At 37.8% G+C, this 25857-nt stretch overlaps 1 protein-coding gene across 6 annotated transcripts in view; it reads left to right on the top strand.

Moving 5' to 3' along the window:
- LOC122811202 (homeobox protein meis3-like) overlaps positions 1-25857 on the top strand; it is a 524011-nt gene that overhangs the window by 357688 nt on the left and 140466 nt on the right. For all 6 annotated transcript variants that reach the window (XM_044083008.1, XM_044082923.1, XM_044083256.1 and 3 more), the window contains one exon: positions 12252-12397. In XM_044083008.1, coding sequence (XP_043938943.1) covers positions 12252-12397 — 146 coding nt within the window. The remainder of the gene's footprint in view (positions 1-12251; positions 12398-25857) is intronic.

Here is a 25857-nt window from a genome sequence, read left to right as displayed (position 1 = left end):
AAATTCCTTGTAAACATCTTAACATCTAAAATCAATTTAGTCACATCACACCTTTTATTTGGTATGAATTTAAACCCCCTTCCTAATAGTTTAAAATTATCTGTATTCAAATCCACACAACTATAGTTAAAAATATTGTAATTATTGAAAGCATATCTATTATCCACACACACTATACAATCACCTACTGAAACTGGGGTTCCCTGACCCTGAGCTCCTCTCATCCCCTTCCACTCTGAACTCTGAAAATACTGAGGGGCTCTCTGCTGCATAGGTCTCTTGGAGCGTCGGGGGGGGATACTCAAAAGAGTCAGGGTGCAAAACCTCATTAAATTGGTCCTCCCCCATTTCAACATTATCATCCTTACCAGGTAATTGTTCATTTTCCATCCTATCATTCCACATTCTTTTAGGACCAGTGTAACTCCATTTTCCTGATATTCCAATAAATCTCTATCCAATTTTTTAATCTTCCTATTAATATTGACTACACATTTCTGATCAATATTGTCCAAAATATCAAAATAATTTTGCTTTTCACACTGCACAGTAAATAAAAGATCATTAGTAATAACAGCATTCATACTCTGAATGCCAGCCTGCAGTCCAGCCATCCTCAGTTCATTTTGTTTAATAATAATCCTAATAATGTCAAGTCCACAATTATTGAATACCTCTAAGAGTTCATTATACAAGTCCGTCCCCATAACAATATTGTTAGGGTATTTTTGAACTCTGAGACCCTTAGGAACTCAAAAAACTCCAGCTATTCCCTGTCTCATATTGCCTACTTAGAGGCAATCTCTGCTTGACTTACAAATCCATGTCTGACCCAGCTCTGTTAGAAATGCTGCATCTAAAGAAATCCCAATCCCTCCGCACCACATGCTCCAGGGACCTCAACCTCATTAAAACAATTAACAGAACAAGCTGGATGGACAGGTTCATAACCCAGAGACAGCCCATGCTATGGAATAGACTTCCCATACATGTCAAACAGAGCACCTCAATGGTCCTCTTCAAGAGAAATCTTGATGAGTGGATGGGAAATAGAAAATTCACTCCAGGGATCACTCCAGTGGCTCTACTCGACAGAGGCACTGGGAACAAAGGTTGGGTGGCACGATGCCAGGTTAATCTTATGGGCTAGCCTTGTAAAGGCACCAGGGCCATTAGCCTAGTACACACCTATGAACCTATATTCAGAATGTTTTTCTACAAGATGCCTCCCAGATTGAAGAGGATGTTACTTTATATATGTAAATATAATATAAAAGTGAAAGAAAAAGTTACCAGGCAAATAAATACAGATGGCTGACATGCTGAGTAATAGAGCACATTTACCAGAAAGCAATAAAAAGTAAATAGAAGAACTGGAGAGTTGTGTAAGGTTACTAATGACAAATAAAAAGTAAAACAACTTCAGAGATATACTGGGCATGACTGGGAAATGCAGTTATTGAAAAACATTATGATGAAAAACTGATCTGAATAAAAATTATTGGTAAGAAAAGAAATTCAAGTTTAATTTTTTTTTTCAAGGAAGAACTAAGTTGTATCAAGGAGTTATTTTTTAAAGCTGATGAAAAAAACAGTCATCAGTCAATTAAGAATGCAAATGTCAGATACTGGATATATAAATTATATCAGGAAAATCAGACTGCAAAGACGGAGAAAGAGAGATACAATGTGTTGAACAGGAATGTTGAGTGATGCAAAGCGAGTATTGTAGACCTCCGTGGTCCACAACACATTTCATAAAAATAATCCATAAAAAGAGACTTGATTGATATAGTCCAGGTTATCCTTGTAGTGAAGATAATCGTTGTGCAGGGCAGAGTAGACACTGATTAATTCCTCTTCTAGGAAGCTATGTATCACCTATGTATGAATTATTTTGCCAAGTTCCTATTAGTAATCATCCTGTCAAACACAAAAAGTACAAATGTGGTTAGTGCAATGAGTTCCATATTCCTGAGGCAACGGATGTTTGCTGCTTTTGTATCTGACAAAGGTCTGTAAAACAAAAGACAGGAGTTTTGAAGACTTGTTCAAGAATGGGAATCTAGAGGCAATGTATAGGCCACACTGTCAGTAATCTAGTGGGCAAGTGTAAAGCTTTTTACAAGTTACATTGCATTTCTGTGCATTAAAATAATAAATGTAACTATAGTCTGCTCTTCACAACAGTACTTCATTGTATTACATTATGTTTGGTGTATCTATGTCTATTTTCCTGTACTGTGTGGAACTCTGCAGTAATCCTGCTTATTCACATCTGTGTTTCTATGGTACTGTGCTAAGCTTTATCTCCACTTCTTTAAATTTTATTTCATGCTATATTACAGCCCACTGCACCTCCTCCCTGAACTATATTTTTCTACAGTTCTTGTCCGCACTACCATATGCTATCCTGTTACACATACTGTATTAAATAGTGTGTACTCCTTTTCTGTTTTCTACTCTACTCACTGCCCTATCCAGTATCATTCAGCTGTTGTTTGCTATACTGAACTGCACTGCTCTTTGTAGTTGTTGAAGTTTGCAATACTCTGTTGCACTATCTTCCTTTCTCAATTTTGTTTTAGACTTCTGTGCTGTTATTGTATATGACACCTCTCTTTATCTTGTGTATGTTTTTTGTAGTACAGACGTTGGCATACTATATTGCAACAAACTAGTGTAGTGCACATGATTCCTTCTGTACTGTGCTGTGCTATCCCCCAGCATTATGACATTATATTGTGGTCTGCCGGGACTTATTTCTATCACGTGTGCTGTTCTGTCAGAACACTACATTCACGCTACTCCTTGTTTCCATTATCTGAGCAGCATTTTACCACCATAGTTTACCTGCTCTGTTGTATGTCCCTATATTACTACAATTTTTCAGTAACTGGATGAAATGCATTTGGAATCTGATATACAGAGTTGGCAAATACTGGGGTGATGAAGTGACAGGATTTTGTATATGTTCAATGGTTTCAGTCTCTTACCATGAGGAAATATCACTATGTCATTGCCAATTTAGTGTAAATTCAACATATCTAAATTATTTGTTTCTTTGCAACTGCTGTTGTGGATGCTGGAGGTATGTGAAATCCAATAAAATGGCTAAATGTCAATAACTCTTCCTATAATCACTTAACCCCTTCATAGTAATCCTGTTCTTTGCAGGAAAAAAATTAGAATAGAAACAAAGATGCTGATGTCAGAAAATGACCACTGGGTTACTCTGCTCATTTCTTTGTTAATTTAATGTCCAATATAATTTCATCTGTCTCTTTGACCTTCTGTGTTACTTACCATGCAGACCATGAAGATCACTGAAACATAGGAAGCCCAAATAATGGGTGGGAGGTCCTGCGACCTTTCTCATAGCAGTGGTGCGCATGGCATACAATACAGGCTGACCAGCACAGATTTATGAATGAGAGGTATGCCGGGGGGAACAGCCTTTGTGTAGTAACTTTCCTGTGAATACGTGTGCCAGAGGAAACGTAGTGCTTGGGTATTATATGGCATTGTGGGTTACTGCATGCGGAAAGTTCAAGTGGGTGGGTTACTGTTGCCTGCAGCATGAAATCTTCCAAAGGGACATTCCCTAAGGTGGTTGTCACCTTTGCTTTGGAATGAACTCATTCCCACTTACCAGTGCCTCTCTCCTACTACCCATACTATTTTGGTTAGCGTAAATAATTGTCAGCAGCTGCTCCATGGAGGAAGTTTGATGGCTGAGCAGGAAATGCTGATGGTCATTCCAGCCTTCCGCCTGGTTGTGTGTTCTAAGAAGATTTTAGTAGCTCTGACACATTTCAGTATTGGACAGGGAAGACAGGCACTATGCATCTCTCCTTATGCAGACATTTGCATTTTCTTGCAGATAATGGTTAACATAGGTCCATTCTAAGAACTGCACCATCCCCTTGGCACTATCAGGCTTCAGGGAGGGTGGACCTCTTTAGAGAGGATGCACCAATCAGAATGTGGAAGGGCAAGCTGTTTCCATACATCAGTTCTAGATCTGGCTTCTGGATATGTTGCAGCACTCTTGAAATCAGTCAAACCGCATTGTAGCTAGAGACCATCACCCTTCTGCTTTTTCAGCTCTAACAGCTGACAGATACTACTGAATATGCTTTCATTTTTCCAAGGTATTGGTCAGTAAACTAGTGACACCATTGTATAATCCTTTTGTATGACAGTTATAGAGTCTGCAGCTGCCTGTATGTGGAGTTACAGGTTTGGAAGGTTCCATCACACAGAAGCAAGTCAAAGTTGTGAAGGGCACTAACATCCACTGTCAGCAGCAGTGGAAATGCATTGTCCATGTCCTACTCAAGGGCACCATGAAACACCCTTTCTTTAGGGGCATACTGCTCATTGGGTGAATAGCTGGGTGATGCCCTACTGGCATGTCCTCTGCCTTATCTGGGCAATGTTCTTCCTGATTGCTTGGGTGCATGGCATGTCTTTCTGCCATGGCCATCTTTAAGATTTGGGAGGACTGGTCCAGTAATGTCAGTGCCCTTTCCTTAAGCTGAACTATCTTTACTGTCACACCAGCCTGGCATTGGTCTGGGGCATGCAAGTTAGCTGTGGTACACAGGAGTTCTCAGTCTATCCGTACAGTACTCTTATAGCTCATCTACTGCAAATGTTTGTTTTTTCACTCACATGCCTGATATTTCCTTGGGGAATGTCTCTCTTTCAGATGGTATATGTAGCATTCCAGCACCATTTTTTCCTGATTGGAATGATAGTGTCATAACATTCCTGGGTATGTCCTGATACGTAATCTTTGTTAGGCATGCTTGTGCTTGGCTACTTGTCCTACATCTTTGTTATCCCTTCCTCTGTTTGGAAGTTTGAGATCCACCACCCCTGCTTCTAGAGAAACTCTTCATGAGTACCACTGTCTAGCTATTGTGCTCATTTATCTAACACATTGCCATTGTAGGGATGGCATTGAGATGGACAGTTTTAGAACATGCCGATTTTAATACTGCTACATTGGTTGTTTGCCATCTTGTTGACCACATGTTGTAGATCTGTTGTCAATAGCTTTGCTTTCAGATGACTGTCCTACGTCAAAGTCTGGGACATCCTCAACAAAGTCAAAAAAGCAAAGGCCTTAGGATCATAACAAAAAAAAGTCATTCTGAAAAGCCATACTGTTTTTTTTTTTTTTTTGTTTTTTGTTTGCCAAGGATCTTACAGTTATTAAACAACATGGATAGTTATGAGTAAACAACCCATTCTAAAACCCATGTACAGAGAGGGTAGATGAGTCATAGTGTGATATGATTTTAGTTCATTTGAAGGGCCTTACCTCAGGAGCAGAAAGCAGTAGCAGTCTTCATGGGTAAGGAAAGGAGGTTTCGGTTAACTCACTCAAGCCTAAAACACCTTTTTGTATACTTCCAGTTCATACCCATACCTCTTTATGGCATCCAGAACTTTCTTGGGGTCTGGCTTCTTTAACTAAATGACTTACCAGCTAATAACTGGCAGTATTAGAAAGGGCAAGGAGTTATTCGCAAAATGACACTAAGATTGTTATTCTAGGATGTCCTGCAGTGGAGAAATTAATCTCTGACATTAATTATTCATATGTTCCTATTTATGTTCATATTTCCATAACTGAGAGACCTACATTTATTGAAGTGTATAGTGTGAAACACCAGTGTGGGAGATGGGACAATTCACTGAAAATGCTGGCTTATATGACACTATACTGGAAATATTGCAAGTTGATTGTTAGTAATTATGAAAATAAGAAATATTTCTGTATGTCCTTAATACTTCAAAAAACAAGTACTTTACAAACTGTTGCATGATATTCAGTGAAACACTGGATGTTATTAAAGAAAACTGTCTTTAATATTTGCACTGTAAGTTGCATATCTTGAGAGCTATCCACTATTATTTGTTTTGATAATTATACAATTAAACACGTTTTTATATTTTTGTAAACATCTCAGTAAACATGCACTTAAAGAGGATTTTTTGTCATGTGAAAGCGTATGTCTGGTTAACAAAAATGTTCTAAAAATAATATGACTAGGTTGTATAATTTTCAAGATATGAAAATTTGTTTGTGAACGTTTAGAAAAAATATAATTTGGGATTTGTGTGCATTATAATACATTACAGTATTTATGGAAAAGACTAGGAATGCACTGACTATTATCATTGTAAAGAATACTTTTTACTAATAACATTGCTATTTGTATACTTTTAATAGCTTTTATCATTCACAAAATATTTACATCTGTTTATCTTATGTTTTTTAAGTTGATTTTTCAAAAAATGCTCTGGAATGCAAGATGTGTGTGTGACATTCCACACCACATAGGTGCTAATGAGTTCATCATATGATAATGATATGTTGAAGGGGTGTGGCAATAAGACTATCATACACCACTATTGTGTAAGGCCATAAGATGCAGCAGAGCCATGGAGTGATATTCCTGACACTATACATGTTCATCCTAATGGAAAGAAAAGGACAGGGTGCAGCCTTTATGGTGTTTGCTAGGAAGACCATAAAGTATGAGTTGCACTTGTTGCCCTGCTGTCAGTTGTTTCTTAAAACAGTGTCCAAATAAATGAGTACAGTGTGGGTGTGTAGGTAAGGCTATCCTGGTCAATACACACTGGATTTGTAAAAGTCGACCTGCCAATAAGAATGCTTATCATATTCCAAAAAAGTTTTGGTTGCCAAAAGCTCTGAAGTTATTTTCCTTCAGATAGACTGTTCTTCATTTCTTTTTTTTTTTTATTTTTATCTGGTGACAAAACAGAAATTAACCTGCTTGTATGACAGTTAACTACATTGAAGCTGTGCCATGTGAGTTATTTTAAATTTATTTATTGATTTTTGCTATAATTTCACATTTGATATTATGAGACAACAAGGTGGTAGGTTATGGTTTACCCACTTTGGTGTGCGGTATTTGTCTTGGAAAGATAATGGAATATTAAGTCATGATCCCAGGAATCATTACAATCTATCTGAGAAGCCACACAAGATCTTTGAATAATTGTCCTCTCCTAAAGCAATGGCTGTTTATTGCTCTCCTAGTAATTATGTACTAGCCTAAAAGAAAGCAATTAGTTTAAATGTTAGTTTAAAATCTTAGTAGTTAGCATTTTGTTAGCGGGTCTTGTTTTTTAGCAGGCAAATGTGTTTTTTAATAGTGCAGTGTTCACTAAAAGGGATGAGATTAAAAGTTGACTTGATAGTCTATGTTGTGAGGTAGTCACTACAATGTTCAGGAATATGTGGTTTCAAAATGTCTGCAGAAACTCTTCCATAAATCTGTAACCATAATCTCCAGACTGTGCTACCCTCATCTTCTCAGTTTTTAACTATTTATATTAAATGATATATATATTATATTTATTTATATGACTGGTTATTACCGTGTTGCAATTTATATGCTGCTTTAATTAAAAATATTGTCTCTTAGCTCCAGCTGTTACTCTCTAATCTGTAATAGTGGGTTTCTAACTAGACAGGTTTTTAGTCTGGTACATTAAGGAGATGGAATACTTTTGTAGATGTTCCTGTGCTAAACATATCCGTAATGTTATATAGGACACCTGCTGGCTCTTAAAATAAAGAAGAACTGGTTAAGGGTGAAAAGGTTATGGAGGGGTGTACTAACATTGTCTGGGGGATCTAAGGACACATTCACTGATACATGCTGTATTATGAATGGACTGATGATACTTGTCACATACGTACTCTCTTTTATCTATATTCAGTATAAAACTGATTTTATGTTCTGAAGAATATACTTATGTATTAATGTGTTTTAATGAATTATGATGCTAATTTTCTTTAGTTGTTAAATATTCCAAAAATACCTTCAAACCCATTGTACTTTATCACATATATGGTTTGTAATCATTAGTTAAACTATCATTTAACATTATTTATTAATTTATATGTTTTTCATTTGACAAACTTTTTTTCACACCTAGAAATTTCATGAGAGTAAGGCAACTGCAAGATTGTATCGGATAACTAAAGTATGTTTACTGGGCAGTTTAAGATTTCCTTCTTTGTCAATGTAAGCTAATGACTTGATTTACTGTGATGTGTGCTGCTGTTTATAATCACATCAGTGGTCCCTGCTTTCTGGTTCTCTGTCTTAGACTGTAAAGCAATAGAGAGCTATTTCCTCTTTAACACTGAGTGTCCCTGGAAAGGCTCATGTTACAAACAACAATCCAGCAATGCAACATATGAAAGTAAAAAAAATGAATGAGATAGTGCAGGCAAACTGATAGGCAGCTCAGTGGGTCCTGGAGTAAAATGTGAAATTAAATGAACCATACCAGAACATTCAAAAATATTTATCATTATCAAATATTGTATCAAAAAGGGTATGTAAAGGGTACTTTAGATTGGCAAGCTATGTATTAAAGCTTTTCCTGTATTAGCAATGTAACAGGATGCAACATGCACAGTGAAAAGTGAGTCACTTTAATCTTACTTAAACATACCTATCTAGTAATCAGTTAACTTTCTTTCAGAATTTGTACTTTTGTGATGGTATCAGAATCAATGATTGTAGCTATGACCTTTCATACTATATTTGGCATGGATTTGCTCAGATTCAACCCAGAGTGACTTTAAGAGAGAGGCTTTAAGCTGTGATACAGCATCTCTTCACATATAGTCATGTGATTACGGCTTCCACATTGTTACCTGGTATTACTTTGGTTTTGGAAAGACCATCTGCCTGAATGCTGTATGCACTTTCCATTAAACAAGAAGATGAAAGATTAAATTCTAAAATCAAGCTTCAGAAAACAGCCATTTAGCCAAAAAGGGATGAAAACACTGGAACATTTGTTATGTCCATTTCTGTTATAGATGTGATTAGAATCAGACTGATAGATAGGTTGTAGCTTTACACATTACATGCTTCGTTTTGCTCATGAACTGTCAGTAGCTACTAAATGGATGTGGATAAACAGTGGTCTTTAGGATATCAGTACATTTAAAAGCAAGCTTTACACTAAAGCCCAGCTCCTTATTACTAGGAATACTATTGTGGTAACATTTTATTGCCAAGGAGAGACTGGTGATTGGAAGATATCTGAATGATCCCATGCCACTTTTAGTGAAAATGTAGCTCTGGGCTGTAGAGGAGAATTCAGGTAATATTTTGCTGTCTTTATCAATTGAAAATGTTATGTTGCTACCAGCATCAGGTGATAAATACATAAATAGGTAACGTGTCCTCAGCTGAAATATAAAGTAGTCTATAGAGTAGTCAGCCAAGGTGGTGGCCATGATTGCTTCCACATACATGGACTGAAAGGCTTTGTGTGTGTTAACTGGAAGAAATGAATGGAATAAAGGTAGAGCAGGGCATAAAATGCCTTACACGGAACCATGTTGCAATATAAGCCAGGTCCGTACATGGAATTTCTAATACTGAGGTATAACAAAACATGCTCAGAGCCCTTTGGACCTCTGCTACAAAACTATTTATGTTATATTGTTAACATAAATATGTTTTCTTTGACAAATTTGGCTTTGCACACACATTGCCTTAACATGAAGACATGAAAATATAAATAAGGGTGGTTGTGACAGCGATGTCTCTGACACACTGTACTTAAAGTGAAGCACTTCTAGCAATGTTTGTCATGCACCACTAACTACCGAAAGCTGAACAGTATGTCCCATTTCCTTAAAAGCTTGTGCCCTCCTGTTGGTCTAATGATGTCATTATGTGACTTCTTCCCCTTAGCTTTGCAGTTGCCAACTGTTCAAGTCAGTCTTCCACTGCATGAATGAAGACAAGAGCATGCAGACATAGTTACACACCTGTCACTATTACTGAGCATGCAGACATGGTTACACACCTGTTACTGTTACTGCGCATGCAGACATGGCTACACACCTGTCACTATTACGGAGCATACAGACATGGTTACACACCTGTCATGATTACTGAGCATGTAGACATGGTTGCACACCTGTCACTGTTACTGAGCATGCAGACATGGTTACACACCTGTCACTGTTACTGAGCATGCAGACATGGTTACACACCTGTCACTATTATGGAGCATGCATACATGTTTACACACCTGTTACTATTACTGAGCATGCAGACATGGTTACACACCTGTCACTATTACTGAGCATGCAGACACAGTTACACATCTGTCACTGTTACTGAGCATGCAGACATGGTTAAACACCTGTCACTGTTACTGAGCATGCAGACATGGTTACACACCTGTCACTGTTACTGAGCATGCAGACATGGTTACACACCTGTCACTATTACTGAGCATGCAGATATGGTTACATACCTGTCACTGTTACGGAGCATGCAGACATGGTTACACACCTGTCACTATTAATGAGCATGCAGACATGTTTACACACCTGTCACTATTACTGAGCATGCAGACATGGTTGCACACCTGTCACTATTATAGAGCATGCAGACATGGTTACACACCTGTCACTATTACTGAGCATGCAGACATAGTTACACCCCTGTCACTATTACTGAGCATGCAGACATGGTTACACACCTGTTACTATTACTTCCTTGCTCACCTGTTATCTCTTTTTCTTCAGTAATGTGCTGACTGCACCACTGCACACACTAGGCAGCAAAGGGGTAGTCTTTAGTATGTCATCTTATATTACTGAATAAGTGCTTCTAGTTTGAAAGGATTTTCCCTATATTTCAAACTACCCTTCTGGTGGCATTCTTGTCATCTGTTGCACAAGTAAATGATGACTAATTTTCACCTCACAGTTACCTGTGTACATCTTTTTACTGTCCCACATTCATGCTACACCAAACAGATACTGACCACAAAAGGCAGATTGCAGTGCAGAATTATCTGCTTTGCCACATTCAAGTCAAGACAACCAGAATGTGAAAATCTGAATGGAAAAGTGCCTCTCTCTCTCTCTTTCTCCCCACAAACACAAAGAGGCACACATATGCTGTAAACTGCAGTTGTCCTTTCATTCATTTCAATCTAATGGTACCATGATGTCTTGTGATAGCATAGTCCCAAAACTCTAAATTATTAAAATATTAAAAACAAAACACATGCAACTAAATAATGATGCACATTCCAAGAAAACTCCAACACACTAGATGCTGATTAGGCAGGGTTTCTTTGTCTTCTGTCTCACTCTTTTTTCGTTTTTACCCTTTGTTCCTTTTGCTTTGTTCTAGAGCTGCTTTTAAATCTGTAATGTTGATATGAAAATTCACCTGGTGCATATGAGGTGTTTGCATAGGAAAAGCAGGGGTATGGGGACGCGGAGGGATTCAAACTTATAGCAAAGTGGGAGCGAATAGATACCTCCTCTCTGATGCATAATTTACATCCCCTCTAGCCAGGCTTTTAAGCCTTTTTTTAGCCTGAGGATATGAAAGCGCAGCAGCTGTTGATGGAACGCACTGATTTATGTTTATTAAGATAGAATTTATGCAAAGGACAGGGAAAGAGGTGGGATCAGATGGAATTGTGAAAGCCATGCATGAATTAGGGATGACCATTTTTGTCTGTCTAGCTGTTCTACATTTGACCAAACTAGTACTTAAAAATGAAAATAAAATATAATGAGAGGAAGACAGGGTCAGAACTGTGAATCTTATTAAAATCTGGGAGTTGCATGTATAGCTCAATGAAACCCCTAAGCAATTCTAAGATATTCCTGTCTTTTTGCGGGGTTACAGCAGTTGCTGGCAATCTCATTTCAAGACAGTTAAGAAATGAAAAAGGGGTCCTGACAGAATGCTACAGGCATGGAAGTGTACAGACCAACAAACACACACACACACACACACACACACACACACACACACACACACACACACACACACACACACACACACACACTCTTTCATGCAAACACACACTCTCATACAAGCTCACAGTTTAATGGTGGAGTCAAGTTCCTCTGTAGTAGAAAAAAAAGACAAAATATAACAACAGAGGGAAACATCTTCACTTTAAAGCATGACCCAAAGGTATTTTTTGATGTCTGCACATTTATACGTCTATAATTTAACCTCCTGCTTACTTGTTCATAACAAACCGAGTGGGATGTCTTCTGGCAGTTATGTAGCAAGCTACCTGGAACTAAATATTAGAGAAAAAGACATCCTTACTGCTCTTTTTCCATAATTTCAAGCCACAGAGACTGAGACTTCATTTCTTTCTTCTCCCCCCCACTCCTACAGGTGACGGCCTAGACAACAGTGTAGCATCGCCCAGCACAGGAGATGATGACGATTTAGACAGGGACAAAAAAAGGAACAAGAAGCGAGGGATTTTCCCAAAAGTTGCCACCAACATCATGCGGGCCTGGCTCTTCCAACACCTTTCGGTAAGAAAAATAAGAGTTGCTGTGCCTGCAGAAGCAGAAACAGCGACTGGAAATCCAAGTGTCATTTTTGTTCTTATTATATATTATTACACGAAGTTCAAAGCAGAGTTTATAATGTCTGTGGTGCATCTTCTTTTAAAGCACCTCATCTTCTTTTTAAAGAAAACTTTTAGTCTGTTGCTTAAGTTTGGGTATTCTTGGAGTCTTAAAGAAATAAACTTTACTATGTCTAAATATCTGGAACATCAACTGCTTAACGTTCCAGAGACATCATTTCATAATAATATATATTTCTGTCTTACCTGTCTGAGTCTGTGAAAGATATTGCTAAGTATACTATATTGTAGCATACCTTCTATGCCCAGTGTAATAAAGACTGCACCAATAAGTCTCCCATCATTCACATCTCATCAGAAATGCTTCCATTAATATGTTGCCTGTCACTAATACTAATTACATATCCCACTACTTACTCAACAGAAAACTAGTGATGGCACATTGGAAAATGCTTTTTATAGAAAATAAAGTGAATAAAATAAGATGGGTTCTTATATAAATATATATAGTCACAGCACCCCAGTTCAAAGGGGGACATATTTAGTGACTGCAGACTAACATGTATTTTAAAGAAAGTCCTATTTCACTTATAATTAGGTTCTGTGCAGACATGTGACCAATAATTGGCCATTGCTGTCATCTGTATGATCATCTTTGTATATTAGATGTGGACCTAGGGTGCAGTAATACTCCCAGAAGTATATCATTATAGCGTCTAAATGCACAAACTCTGCATTAAGAAGACAAAGCATAACAAATTATTCCATGGTGAACTTTCGTCAGAAAATCCACACTGGTAGCGTAAGATCTTCATTTTCCATTCTTACATTTAGTAGGTCCTTCTGCTGCTTCTATTTCTAATCTGTGTAGGCCTGGAATGCCGATACCTAACATACACTACACATATGAGTTTCTGTATCTTGGGGAATAGTGCACAAAATATAACACCTGTAAATGAAAAGATAGTAGAACGCTTGGTAAAATATTAGCTAGAAATGTGGTTGGCCTGTAAACATTTCCTATTAGAGAAACACTGTACACATGCCCACCACGAGTTTTTCAATATGTACATGTATTCTCATGGCTGTGATATTACAGGCCCAAACTGTACTGCCTGAAGTGAGCACCAGAACTACTCCTACAGGGTTAGCAGAGTGATTAGACTGTCCATGCCCATAAAATGGTCTTTCAAAATCAAGTTGTACACATATAAAGATCTTCTGTAGGTCCTGTTCTGCTGCTTTTAATAAATAAAGGGTATATTAAGATAAAAAGGGGTAAGAGTACAATTGGGAATAGCAGACAACAAGGCCATAGTGATGTGATCTAAAGCAAAACCTGAAGAAACTCCCTGACCACTGGAGATGGCTAGCTGCACTAAGTAAATAAGTAGTCTCCATTCCCTAAAAATGTTTGTGAAGCTCTGAAGCAATGTAACAATGATCTGAGGACTCCCAAGCTGTAAGATTACCTCTGGTTATGAAACTGCAGCTACATAACCCTATGGATACACATGTTCATAACTCAGAATAAATTGAATATCTTAGTATCATTTAATGTCATTAGGACTGTCTACTGCGGAACTGCCAGGCTCTGTAATCTGTGATAAATGGCATCATCTATAGGTTATGTGGTGCATTCCATGACAAGGAACATCCTTACAACACTTTGACAAGAGCTTGATGTATGGGTCTTTAAGTGGTTCAGCCTGATGCCAGATACTTTGTCAGAGACTATGCCAGTAGGGGTGAGAGTGGCAAGGCATTTAGCAGCTAGGCTATGAACTTTGATACATCAGTGTCAGCTGCAAAGTTCCCAAGTCAAACAATATGATCTAGCTGCAGTGACACCAAAATTTACTCTAGGTGTCAGTAATGAATCCAGTTATGGGAACAGTACCCTGACACTTGTAATAGAATCTTCTTTGTTCCAGTTGCTACAGTTTAGACCCTGCCTGCACAGAGAGTTACTGTTACAGCAGTCAGGTTTTAGTTAAAAAAAAAATTCTTCCCCAAAACGCTAGTAAACTGCTTGCTTCAAATATAGCAAACAGTTGCTCCAGTGCATACCATGCCTGCCCAGAGCGATACAGCGCTCAGTCTTTAGTTGAAAAAATTTTTTTGTATTTTCACTGTTAGACTGTAGCAAACTGATTGCTACAATGTAGCAAGAAGTTGCTACAGTAGACCACACTCAGAGAGCTACAGTGATCAGGACTGACTGCGAATGGAATGCCATCTTATAAAAGTCAATACTGCATTGGAGATTGGGATGGGCTGATTGCTCCCCACCCCTCCAACACTTTGCACCCAGGGTAGTTCCCCTTTTTGGCATACCCTAACTACATTACTGCACCGGGAAATACTGTACTAATCTGACACTGTATGGCAGTGTCCTTAGCCCACTCATGAGTACTTCACTAACCTGACACTAATACGACAGTAGCCCCTTGCCCACTGGGAAATACCATATTAGTTTGATACCAGCATGACAGTGACCTTCCTTAACCCAGTGAGGGATACTGTACTAATCTGATAACAGTGTGATGATGACCATGAGTCACTATGGAATATTGCACTAATCTGATAACAGTGTGATGATGACCATGAGTCACTATGGAATATTGCACTAATCTGATAACAGTGTGATGATTACCATAAGTCACTATGGAATACTGCACTAATCTGATAACAGTGTGATGATGACCATGAGTCACTAGGGAATACTGCACTAATCTGATGCTAGTATGATAGTGATCTCCTTATGTAAAGTCAAGTACCTGAGTGTGCTACCTTAGACTGTGGTGCAGCTGCTGGACTGGATGCTACAGGGGCAGATGGAGACAGAAACTCCTTAAGCACTGGTCAGAGAACTGCTGACTGTTTTCTAGGGAAGTATAATTTAGTGATGAAAATTTTGGCTTTATACTGAAAATGGCTACTGATTCATTTATAAATGTACTCTAAAACATGTCACTATTGCACATACAGAGTCCCAAAACTGCAGACCATAAAAGCTTTAGTCTGGGTATTCTTGGATTCTTAGAGACCATATTCAGCTGTTGATAGGATCAGATCTTTGATCATTTGCCATGATTTCAGCAAACTGTTCTAATAAACCTACACAATGAATAGAATAACTAAAATGATCACATTTTACTCATAAAGCTAATTTATATAGCAAAACCAGACACTCCATTTGAACCGATAAAATGGTATTTTGGAATACATTTGAAACATGACAAAATACCCAATTTTTTACCCAATTTTTGACATATCTTGTGAAAATGACCATGTTATAGTCTTGGTGCCAAATACTGAACACTGTCACAAATACAATCAATACAGCCATGAGAGGTGGAGGACAAATTGTGGAACTTGAGGGGGCTAGGTTATAAGCATGCAGGAAACTACCTTCAGCCATTCCTAAGAAAGGAGAACCATATGACACTTTTCTGGCCTACTATTGCTATCTGTCAGGACTCCCTTCTACTCCATGCCCCACCTAATGTGTGCATCCCTACCCCAAACAACCATGCACTGTATGATGGAGAAAACTGCCCAAACTGCAGTATCTTTTACTTGTAGTATGAGAGACTGGCAGGTTTCCAGCCAGTGTCTTGTTCTTGAGCTAACGATTCTTATATACAAACAACAAGTTCACTATATTAAAATACCTCACTTCCCCCCTCATACATGGCATCACCTCTTTATCCCATGTCATTGCAATGAGGGGGTGCTAAATGTTCCAGTGTCTTCATCCCAGAGTTAGGTTCTGCCAGCATCATTACTGAAGGTAAAGATATTGATCCTTTTCCATTGCTAAATGAAATGTTTTTTTTTTCATTATATGTTAGCGGCGTTAAAATCTGGAGTCAGATATGGATGACTTACTTTGTGGTAAGCTTTCGTTGGTAAACAAATATGCTTAGATACAGTTAAAATAAATGAATAAATAAAAATGGATAAAGAAAATGAAGAAAATGTCCACATTAGTTATGGACAGACAGAAGACGATATAAACACACTGTGCAAAGTTGTCTAAAACGATGATGATAGAAAAGCTCAATGGGAATGTGAAAATCAAAAGAGAGCTGTCAGTCTGGTTAAATCCCCTGAAACAAAAAGCAGAAATCTGCAAAGTCTTGAAGCAAAAGAGGAATAGAAACAATAGTCACAGGAAGTATGCAACAGTGAGTTGTACACTGACAGACAATTTATTTCTGTAAAGTCAGTGGCTTAGAAAACAGAAATACAGAAATAATTTGGTACACTACATGACAGGGGAAGCTTTGTAGTCTCTGGTAGGTGAAGAACTGAGACTTTGTTTGTAGAGAAACTTATACTAACTATACAACTGCAAGAGGTTAAAAAGCAGAAAGTGTCTAAAGTATCTTGAAAGAGGCCTTTGATAAAGTGAAGGGCAAAGCACACAGAGTCCTTTGCTGCCCACATTAAATCTTAACAGAGAAATAGTCCTTTCATTCTTCCAAAATGGAAGTACTGATGCACACATGCATGAATCGCCTTTACAGTCTGCTTCACATTGATCTAGAGAGACCAGAGACCTGAGTCTGAAAAGTTAAAGAAGGTGAAGAGAAGGCCAGAGGCAAGTATTGGCTCAAGAAGTTTTCCTACAGGGAGCTCTTATAGGGATGGAATTAGAAGTGATGGAAGGAAGTAGAAGCCATGGAGTTACTCTGAAGGTTAGAGAAGGTAACTGGAAGATGAGAAGATGCATAACATCTCTTCTTTTTCTTTCGGCTGTTCCCATTAGGGGTCGCCACAGTGGATCATCTGTTTCCATTTTTTCCTGTCCTCTGCATCTTTCTCTGTCACACCAACCACCTGCATGTCCTCTCTCACCACATCCATAAACCTTAACTTAGGCCATCCTCTTTTCCTCTTACCTGGCAGCTTCATCCTTGGCATCCTGTTCCTGATATACCAAGCATCCCTCCTCAGCACATGTCCAATCCAATGTAATATCATCTGGGCTGACCCTCTAATATATTTATTCCTAATCCTGTCCACACTCATCACACCAAGTGCAAATCTTAACATCTTTAACTCTGCCATGTCCTGCTCTGACTCTTGCCTTTTTGTCATTGCCACTGTCTCCAACCCTTATAACATAGCTGGTCTCACTACACTCTTTTAGACCTTCCCTTTCACTTTTACTGGTACTCGTCTGTCACAAATCACTCCTGACACCCTCCTCCACCCACTCCATCCTTCATGTACTCTCTTCTTCATCTCTCTTCCACACTCACCATTACTCTGAACTGTGGATCCCAAGTATTTAAAATTATCCACCTTCGCCACCTCTACTCCCTGCATCCTCACCATTCCTCTATCCTCCCTCTCATTCACACACACATATTCTGTCTTAGTCCTGCTGACCTTCATTCCTCTTCTCTCTAGAGCATATCTCCATCTCTCCAGGGTCTCCTCCACCTGCTCCCTACTCTCACTACAGATCACAATGTCATCTGCAAACATCATAGTCTATGGGGACTCCTGTCTGATCTCGTCTGTCAACCTGTCCAACAGCATTGCAAATAAGAAAGGGCTCAGATCTCTCCAACATCAAATAAGTGCAGAAGAGAAGAAACTGCAGTAGCTAGGCAATTACATGATGAAGTAACTGAAAAGGCTGCATGAGATTCAGTGGTAGCCAGCTGGGAATCAGAAAAAAGATCATGTGGTTCTCCCAAGGGCTGAAAAGTGAGTGAAAGAAGTAGACCAAGGACATGACCACATTAATGGTTAGATCAAACCACAAGATGAGAGCAAAACTGATCTCCAACTTAGGTGAGAACCTAGGACATGAAGTACACAGAATATGGAGCATACCTTCAATACTTCAGGGAATGTGAAAAGTGCGGCAGGGGCTGACAATCGTCTAGCTAAGGATAAAGCAAATGACTGACAAATACAAATGAGGGTATCGGTTTTAAGCTGTTTTTCTACAAATGTCTTTTAAACTGACACTATGGATGATATCAGTGACAAGCACTGAAAGGATCATACAGTGACTCTGTCATACTTAATAAAGAATACATGGAGTTTCCTTTTGACATATTTTGTGCTCATTCAATATTATTTTCTGTTCTGTGATATTTTTCTCATACCTGTATTCATTTATGCTTTAGATTTATTCCTATGTTCTTTATGTCTTCTTTTTGCTGCATGTATATACTTAGTGGTATCCTACATTCGGTGCCCTTGCCTTTGGCCTACATTTTGGCTGAAAAGGGTTCTTTCAGCCAAATCACTTTCCCATTTAACAAATAATTAGTTAATTCTTTAATTAATTAACTAAATGAATTGAGTACATTCAAATCAAGTTTAAGCTTGCCATGAGCCTGGGCTCTGCCTGCAAATGGTCTGTACTGATCCATGTACTACCCTGGTAAACAAACTAAAATAAATAAATAAATGAGTATGTTAGTATCAGAACTTTTCTAAGATTTGAGAGTGCACACAGTAGTATTGCCACAATAAATACTTTCTTGTTATGCTTCTGGGTACTTTAAAATGGTACACACTTGGTTTTCATATGATGACAGAATGCCCTCCAATAAACCAAAGATAATATGCACAGAAACAAACTTTTTATCGTGTCATGTCTCATTGATTAAAAATACTGCTTTGAAATGACAAAACTATAATTGAAAAACAATTAAAGATGGACTTCATTGCCCATCAAAACGAAGATACTCGTTCAGATTTGAGTTGTTCATCTCACCTTTGACTTGTCATGTCTTTTTCTAATACCATCTAATTTTACCTTCAGCATCTTTAAACAGAATTTTATCATCTATTATGTTTCAGTCAAGAATTTAACCACTAGTCAGTTATAATTTCAAAACAAAAAAAAAACAAAAAAAAAAGAAAACAGCAAAACGTACAATCCTCAAAGTCTGGTATAAAAGTGATAAAAGGATTTAGAAAGTGAACCGTATCTCATTAAGATTATTTGACCACATATGTAAACAGTTTATCAGAACAAAAGAAGAGAAGGAGAGAAGCCCCTAATAGAACAGGCCCAGATGACCAGTATATTTCAGTTTATGAAATGTGCATATTAGCATTGCTTCTTCTATCTGCCATCTCTTCCCCCTTCATAGACAGCTGCATGTGAGATGTAGTCTTGTTTCAGTCAAGAATAATTTCATTGCTTTTGTTTTATCTAAGCTTAGTTATTCTTTTAAAGGAATGCAGTAATCCTGTTACCCTATATTTTCCTGAAGTCTGCAAAAACATAAGAAAAATAATGTAATTCATTGAAAAAAAAAACATGCATGCTTGCTTTCTCACTGCACTTTCCATCCACTGCCTCTTCTCTCCACTTGTAATGAGAGTTGCTCAGTGTGTGTGTGTGTGTGTGTGTGTGTGTGTGTGTGTGTGTGTGTGTGTGTGTGTGTGTGTGTGTGTGTCTGTGTGTGAGAGAGAGAGAGAGAGAGAGAGAGAAAGAGGCAGTTTCTCTCCAGTCTATTTCTCACTTGAAACCCCACTGACAATTTTGGTCCCAAATGCACAACTGTAAAATTCTGCAGCTTTCAGCACTACCATACTGGGACAGTCTGGCAATTTATTACATCACAACTGGCCATGCTACACATTTTACAGGACACAACAAACACAGATGAAAAAAGAAAAAAAAAATAGAACTTTAGTCTCTTGGCTAGAATTTGAACTCTGACCCTTGTAGTCTAGTCACACTGTGACCCCCTCATTATGTCATTATTTTTTCTTTACTCTCTGTTTGTCCCCAGTTTGTATATCACATTTCAGTCATCGTGGGGGAATAATTCCATTACTGGTGACTTTTGCTGATTGACACTGTTTGAAAAGGAGGAGTAACCAGTACATTGCTATAAATGTAAGATACATAAAAAAAAAAGAAAAAATATCCTTTTTTACTATTATTTTCCAATTACTGAAAATAATTTTTACTTGTTTTATTGTAAAAGCAAACTGAAGTAAGCAAAACTGTATCTCAACAGGGATTTGTTTTTTATGTATTTTAATGAACAGTTCAAAGCAGGCAGTGATCTCGGACTTTTTTTTTATTTTAAACATTACCTAAATTCTTTTGCATGCAGTTGCATTGCCTAGTTATATCCCAATGAGATATTCCACAGTTAATGTACAAATCTAGCTTTTAGAGGAGGTCAAGATGTTCTCCATTTTGATTCATGGGAAAGGGTTCAGAAACAAGAACGTTGAAAAGCTGATATAAGTAAATTCAAAGCCAGGGTACATGCTACTAAGTAATGCTATCTTTGCAATTCTAGTTATATTCAAAGTTTGGTCTGAAGTATGTGCATTAAACATTTATACATAGCTTCAAATAAATGTAGTATTTGCCATTTTTCAAGTTAAGGGCAAACCATTGTGGGATTTCTAAACATGTATACTAAAGTTTGGAGCAGTTTATAAACCACTGATCCCGGTAACTATCGACCTATTAGCCTGATGAGCCTGGTCTGCAAGGCCATGGAATGTATCATCATGGAACTCATAAACAAAGACATTGGTAACCTCCAAACTCTGAATCCCACCCAGTTTGGGTTTGTGAAAGGCAGATCATGCCTCCTGAACCTGATCAACCTCTTTGAGGCAGTCATCAAAGCCGTAGATGAGGGTAAGGTGGTTCACACAGCCTATCTTGACCTCGCCAAGGTTTTCAACACCATCCCCCATTCTGGAATTATAGCTAAACTCACTAAACTAGGTATAAATCCCTACGTCACAAGATAGGTTAGCAACTGGCTCACTGACAGAACCTACACTGTAAAAGCTGCAGACTCCAAATCTGACCTCAAACCAGTGACAAGTGGAGTACCACAGGATTCAGTCCTGGGACCTCTCCTATTTGGTATCTACTTCTCTGAAGTACAGGCTAACACAGAAGGCCTCTGGCTAATGAAGTTTGCAGATGACTGCAAACTAGGAGCCATAGTCAAGTCCCCAAATGATGTGGACATCCTACAGAAGGGCCTCGCTGAGACAGATGCCTGGTGTCAGAGCCATGGCCTCAAGCTCAATGCCAAAAAGTGCAGTGTCATCCCCGTTGGTAAAAATTCTGTACCCATGAACTACCACATAGGCAGCAATCTACTTAACATCGAATGTGTGATAAGAGACCTTGGGACCCAGGTGGACAGTGGTCTCTCCTTTGATAGTCACATCGCCATAGTAGTCAGGAAGCCCTTCTACATGGCACACCTCATCATAAAAGGGTTCTCATCCAGGAAAAAAGAGGTCATTGTTCTCCTCTATTCGACTCTCATTAGACCCATTATAGAGTACAATGCCCCTTTTGGAATGTACCTCACAAGACATCTGCAGCAGCTGGAAAGGCCACAGAAGTACCTCACAAAGAGGATTACTGACCTCAAACAAATGCCTTACACTGATCATCTCAAAAAACTCCAGCTTTATTCCGTAGCATATCGCCTACTCCGAGGTGATTTCTGCCTAACATATAAAGCTATGTCAAACCCAGCATTGTTGGACATGCAACACCTAAAGAAATCTCCAATCCCTCCGAGCTACATGCTCTAGGGACCTAAACCTTGTCACCACAATAAACAGGACATGCTGGAGGGATAGATTCCTGTCCCAGAGACTTCCCATACTGTGGAACAGGCTACCCATCTATGTCAAGCAAAGTTTTTCATTAGCACTCTTCAAGAAAAATCTTGATGAGTGGATGGGAAATATGAAATACACCCCGGGGATCACTTCGGTGTCTCTACTCGACAGTGGCACAGGAAAATATCTTTCTTGGGTGGCATAAGCCAGGGAAAGTTGATGGCTAGGCTTATGTAGGCCCTTGGGCCATTAGCCTAGTACCTACCTATGAACCTATGAACATTGCTGTATAGCTGGGCAAGTCGCTGTGGCCAGCCTTATCCCAATGGGTAGCCACTGTGACCAGAGAACCCTGATGCCAACACCATGACTATATAATACGATTTATGCTGGTGTTGTGATTCTTGTAATAAAATTAATTCATTGGGTTTACCCCTGACATGCTTGGTTCCCATCACTTAATTTGTTTTGGTAACCACTTATTTAGAATACAAGTGCTTTTAAGTTGTTTTATAAATTTCTTTTTGAATCTCTTCTGTTTGCCAGCCTTGTGTTCAGCTCTGATAAACATGGACTCAGATGTTGGTTTTCATTATTGCTACTAGTTCTATTATTCCATCAGGGCTTTTAGAATAAGTCTGAACATTTGATATTCAGGGAGCGAGGGTATTTGTGGCTTTTGTTAAACAGTATCACATCTTGATTAAATGTTCTCAGAAATCATACAGACAAGCATATTCTTGTCTGATACACTAATGGTATAGTAACATTAATAATGTTAGCTTTGCTATGGCAGCAGAACTATGTGACAGATGGACAAAATTTCTTTGAATATGATATGATAGCTCTGTAAGGCTTATCTTTAGAATGCTACTGATTATTCATATCTTACAGATGATTACTGCCCAATATGGCATGACTTGACTTTGGCATGCATGCATACAATGTTTTATGGGCTTGCCAAGACATGCAGGTGGTATTTTCAAATTCTCTTTAACCAAGTCAACCAAATAGATTTTTGACAAAAATAAGGGCTACTTTTTTCCCATTTTCCCTATCTAATACATTATCTTTCTTCCACGCATAAGAACTACCTCATGATTGTCCTATTCAATATGAATTTTGCCAGTCTTTAATCCAACAAATTCTGTAGGAAGTCAGATTTTTTGAAAAATACTTCCTTGTATGTCAATTGAAGTACCCTAAAGCATGTGCCTTACAAGTTTTAACTTGATGTATATCCCATTTTTTCTACCTCTCATTTTCTAGAAGGGCAGTATTTATTTAATTATTAATTATTTTTGTTGTTGTCTAGGTTAATCCCACTAGGCTATTAGCCTCTTTTTAGGGAACACCTAAGGAGGTATTTATACTACTAAGGGAAATCTGGCAACAGCATCAATGAACTTCATCTACACTTTTTGATAGGTACTGTGGAATCTTTCATATCCACCTGAGATGGGGCCTCAGTTTAATGTCTCATCCGAAGGACTACACACTCAGGTGTGCAGCATCTTTCTTATGGTGCACTGTAGTGTCAGCACTCCATCTAGTTGTTGTGGAAATAGAACTCACATCCTTCTGCACCAAAGGCAAGTGTGCCATGTGTTGAACCACACTGCATTACTCAAGGGAATGCTATGGATTTCTATGAAGTATTTTTTGTTGTTGTTGTTGCCCACTGTTTTTGTCCTGTTTTGAAATTTCTGAAGTTGAGGTTTACAAAACTGTGCACATTTCACAAGACCTGATATTTCTGTCATTGTATAAAGATTAAAAACCATTTTCGTCTTATCAATTCCAGGATCTCACGTGAGTTGTTTACCATTTTGTCATACAGGTTACTTATCTTGAAATCAGTGATTTGATTGGCCCAGGTCACTATTTTTGTTTTTCTTATTAATTTCCCTCTAATTCAATGCATTTTCTCCCAAATGGGTTCTTTTGCTTCTGCCTCCCCTACATTTAGTTTAAACTTTTCTTTTTTGAACATTCCTTCAGCGTTGCCATTGCTAGCTTCATTATAGGATGCAACTCACTAACAGCTTAGTGGCTTAACCTCCTGAGTCATTCAGCACATTAACTAAACTTGGTATGTTTTTTTGGCTTAAAGTACATTTCCTGATTGGGTAATTGAGGATATTTTATATTTTATTCTTTTATATAACTTTATTTCATTTTATTATTTTTGTTAATGCTTTTGTTTTCATTCTGAAAGCAAAGCATTTCATTTATAGGATGATGATTTAGGAAGGCATGATTACTGCATGGGGTTATGTTTGCTTAATTTGGATGTGTAGTGTGCAATGTTATTTTTTAATTCACTAAAGTGAAAGGGAACTTTACCCTGTGTTTTACTTTTATGTTAAATCAAGTGTAGACACAGATTCAGTAACAATGGTTGTCTAGAATGCTTTGGGAATGTGTATACATCTATGTTTTTGTGTGGAATGGATAAACTTTTACTTCAGCTTTTTTTTTGAGAAATGATCAGTCAGCAATGAACCAGCATTTTGATTAAAAAACTTCTTTCCAAAATATTCGATGTAACAAACACATGATAAAACACATTGAACCCATATAGTCATTCTTAGTAATGAAACTCAAGTGCTATTAATAATATAAATCATGCAGTTAGCAGATCATTTCTCCAATATAGTAGATTTATGGACATTTTAGAAACTTTGGAGAATTAGGATATACATAAAGTGCCAGTGATGTACATGAACTTTTTTGATGCTCCAATTCAAGAAGGCAACTAAACACAAAATATCTGTACAGGGTACCACATAAATTATCTATGTTCTACCATTAGTATATATATATATATATATATATATATATATATATATATATATATATATATATATATATATATATATATATATATATATATATATATAGCTGTGTGTGTGTGTGTGTGTGTGTGTGTGTGTGTGTGTGTATGTGTGTGTATACATACATATGGATTCACTTTATAATTTCAAAATACTGAAATATCGAATTTCAGTATCTCAAGACTATAAAGCCGAAAACTCACAAACCCAAAAACCAAAACTGTGAATGTCAACAAAACACTACACCACACATACAAACACAAATAAACAAAGCAAAACAACACACATGAACACAATAAAACAAACACACACACCTACCCTTCCTATAAGCACCCCTACACCCCCTACTTATTTATATATTAACTCCAAGGTTGTACTAAAGACCAAAAGAAAGAAAACCCACCACCACACATTCTACACCCCCCTTGCACAAACACACATCACATACATACAAACACCACCACTTTCAACACAGACACACTCACACTCTTACCTAGCTACCCTAACCCACACCTAAAACTCCCAACACACTCACAAACATGCAAACCCTCCCCAAAACCCTTAAAAAATACAACACTTACCTAACGCACCATCAGTACTGCGAGTTTGACATTTTCTGGTTTAATATTCTGCAGTTCTGCACAAATTTGGCCTCAACATACTGAAATTCAACATTTCAGTATTTCGAGATTCCAACATGAACCCATACATATATACATAGAGAGAGAGACATGGGTATAGATATATCTGCATGTAATAAAACATTTATCACTACTGTTTGGCTCACTGATCAGTCTAATAGTATAGCAGATCACTGAAGCAAGGCAACATTTACCCTAAGAATAGAAAGAAATTAAATTAAAATTCACACAATAAACACAAATTATTGCAAATTTAAACTACTACACCTACTTAAACTAAATGCACAAAAACTAATTTAATAACATTAAAGCAAAGAAAA

This window comes from Protopterus annectens, chromosome 1.part0 (genome assembly GCF_019279795.1).
Source record: "Protopterus annectens isolate FY-2018-M chromosome 1.part0, PAN1.0, whole genome shotgun sequence".
Lineage (NCBI taxonomy): Eukaryota > Metazoa > Chordata > Ceratodontiformes > Protopteridae > Protopterus > Protopterus annectens.
Note: the sequence above shows the minus strand (reverse complement) of the source record. Positions and strands in the feature narration are given on the sequence as shown.